General features: G+C 39.5%; 1 protein-coding gene across 4 annotated transcripts in view; it reads right to left on the bottom strand.

Annotated features, from left to right (window-relative positions):
• PTPN13 (protein tyrosine phosphatase, non-receptor type 13) overlaps positions 1-2,696 on the bottom strand; it is a 146,925-nt gene that overhangs the window by 107,398 nt on the left and 36,831 nt on the right. For all 4 annotated transcript variants that reach the window (XM_008058360.1, XM_008058361.1, XM_008058363.1 and 1 more), the window contains exon 4: positions 1,815-2,000. In XM_008058360.1, the coding sequence (XP_008056551.1) occupies positions 1,815-2,000 (186 nt within the window). The remainder of the gene's footprint in view (positions 1-1,814; positions 2,001-2,696) is intronic.

Genomic DNA, 2,696 nt, shown 5'->3' with positions numbered 1-2,696 from the left:
AATCAAAAAATTAGCCGGGTGTGGTAGTGCGCGCCTGTAGTTCCAGCTACTCAGAAGGCTGAGGCGGAAGGATCGCTGGAGTCCAGCAGGTCGAGGTTGCGGTGGCCGGGAGCGGCCACTGCACTCCAGTCTGGGCGACAGTGAGACTCCAACTCAAAAAAAATCCAAAAAACAAATTTGACATCTATTGTAATACACTGAATTAAATGGTAAACCTTAAAGAGACAGAGGTCTTATACATAATACAGGCAATTATTGGATAAATAATAGTATTTCTATGGAGGAATATTACTTCATTCACAGACAGAAAAAATATTTTCTACTATGGGAATAAAATCAGCAAACAGCACAAAAATCTTAGAGATAGTGTGGTATAATAGAAAAGTCCCTTAACCAATTAGTAGGAATCTCAAATGACATGGCTGTCCAGATCTCAATTTATTTATCAATAAAGTAAAGTTTTATAGAATATTAGTGTAATAAGATCTGTGAAAAAAGACCTCCAAGACCAGGTATGCTTGGGAAATGTTTCATCTCCATGTCTATCCCTCTTGAAGGTTAGTAATACAATCTAATGTACTGAAGGCTCTGAGAAGTTCTGTAGTGAATATATATTTAATTTCCTTTAAATGGGCTTTCCTCAAACTTTTTTTGACCGTAGAAGAATTTTTTAAGCAGAAATATATTTAAAACAATGTGGGCAACTTTGGTAGGATAGAGGGCTTTTGTAGTCTTAATAGCTTTACCTCTCTGTTCAAAAAAAGAAATCACATGCAGAAATAGAAACAAATCAAATCAAACGGGAACTGTTCTCATTAAAGAAGAAAAATGGGCAACCAAGAACTCCATTCATTCAGCCTCTACTACCTATCTTCCCCTCTCACTACAGAACCACAAAGGTTTTCATGGGGGAGAGTTTACAAACCATTCATCTAGAAGATTTCTGGGCCTGTTTCTTACTAACCAGCAAACTGTGTGGAATTTGGATATATTCCTGGCAGACATCCGACATCCTGGCTAAGACAGGGGAACTAAACTCCTAGGGATGAGGAATTAAGAGTAAGCCAGCAAGCACACTGAGTGACAGTGGCAAATCTGTAACCCGCAGAGAGAAGAGGAAACACAACTTGGGAATCACAGCCCAAATGATTAAGTGCAGATAAAACATAGATCCAGATCAGATATCAAAACCAAAGAGTAGCTAAACTAGGGCAAACAGGATGGAATCTAATTTAAGAAATGAGAAGCAGAGGTGGGACTCTTAGATCAGATGCAGCGTTTGCTATTCTCGGGATTCTTCTCATATAAGACAAGAAAGAAAATGGAAAAGTCCAGGTCTTGGGTGGTCTGGCAGAGTCACAGCATGGATTCCCCCTACTATGTACCAGTGTCCAGAGAGGGTAGAGAAGGCTTGGGGAATACTGAGAAGATCCAGACAAATGAATGGCCAAGAAAGAGCTGTAAACCAACAGAAAGGGCACTTACATATTTCTAAAACCCCCCAAAATGCACGTTAATACAGTTTTTTCTAGGTGCTCACAAAAGATAGAACCACTTGATAAAAGCTTCTTAGGAAAAGATCTCAGAAAGAAGGCAAGAGTAAGCATTTCCAGCTCAAACAATCAAAAATATCTATGATATTTTCAAGAATAACTAGGAAACTTACTGCAATGAGATTCTAAATTTTAAGTATTGTTTCAAATAAACAATTTACATTAGAAAATTCAATTTCCCATTTCTAGTTTTCATTAGTTTTTTGATATGCTACTAAATTTTAAAATACAACTATATTTACCATTGGGACTGGAACTTACCCCTGAAAGATCTCCCAGGACCAGTTTTACCAAGTGTTTCACGTAGGAAAATGAAGGTGCACAATTGCTATTCCTAACATGGGCGCTGCAGGCATCCAGTACAGTCCGAACAGAAACCCGAGCATAAATCACATCCTCACACATTCCAAGCAGTATGCTGTTGAGGTGGTCGCCAAGCTTGATAGGCTGAATGAAAGAAAGGAAATGCCACGTTAAGAAATGTGAGTAAATCTTCCTTCTGAGACCAACCAGTCTGGGAACCACAGTAACCACAGTAAACACACTGCGAATACACACTGAAGGAAATGAATTCCTTCTCTGTTAACATATATATCTTACTGCATTTAACCTAGTCATGATCCAAAAAAATGATGAGCAGAAGATGGTTACACCTCCCTAGATAGGAAGTATTATAGAAAACCTCTGACAGATTTCGTATAGATTTACTCATTCCATGGTAAAGAAGTGAAATTATTTGGTTATTCAAGTACTTTGATAAACAGTTAATATATACACACCATTATGGGAGAATAAGTTACTTCCTAATACTCAATAAATTGTAATACATTCAATATATAAAAATATAATATGATATTCCCATGATGGCTCAAGGGAGATTGAAAATATTGCAATGCTAGCCGGGCTCGGTGGCTCAGCCTGTAATCCCGCGCCTTTGGGAGGCTGAGGAGAGTGGATTGCCTGAGACCGCGGGTTCGAGACCCACCTGGGCAGCGAAACCTCATCTCTACAATAAATCAAAAAATCAGCCGGACATGGTAGCGCATGCCTGTAATTCCGGCTACTTTGAAAGCTGAGGCGGAAGGATCCCTGGAGCCCAGCAAGTCAAGGCTGCAGTGGCCGGGAGCGGCCACCACACTCCAG

This window comes from Carlito syrichta, unplaced genomic scaffold (genome assembly GCF_000164805.1).
Source record: "Carlito syrichta isolate Samal-C Ts95f unplaced genomic scaffold, Tarsius_syrichta-2.0.1 Scaffold303314, whole genome shotgun sequence".
Lineage (NCBI taxonomy): Eukaryota > Metazoa > Chordata > Mammalia > Primates > Tarsiidae > Carlito > Carlito syrichta.
The sequence above is the reverse complement of the archived record's forward strand: the minus strand, read 5'-3'. Positions and strand labels throughout refer to the sequence as shown.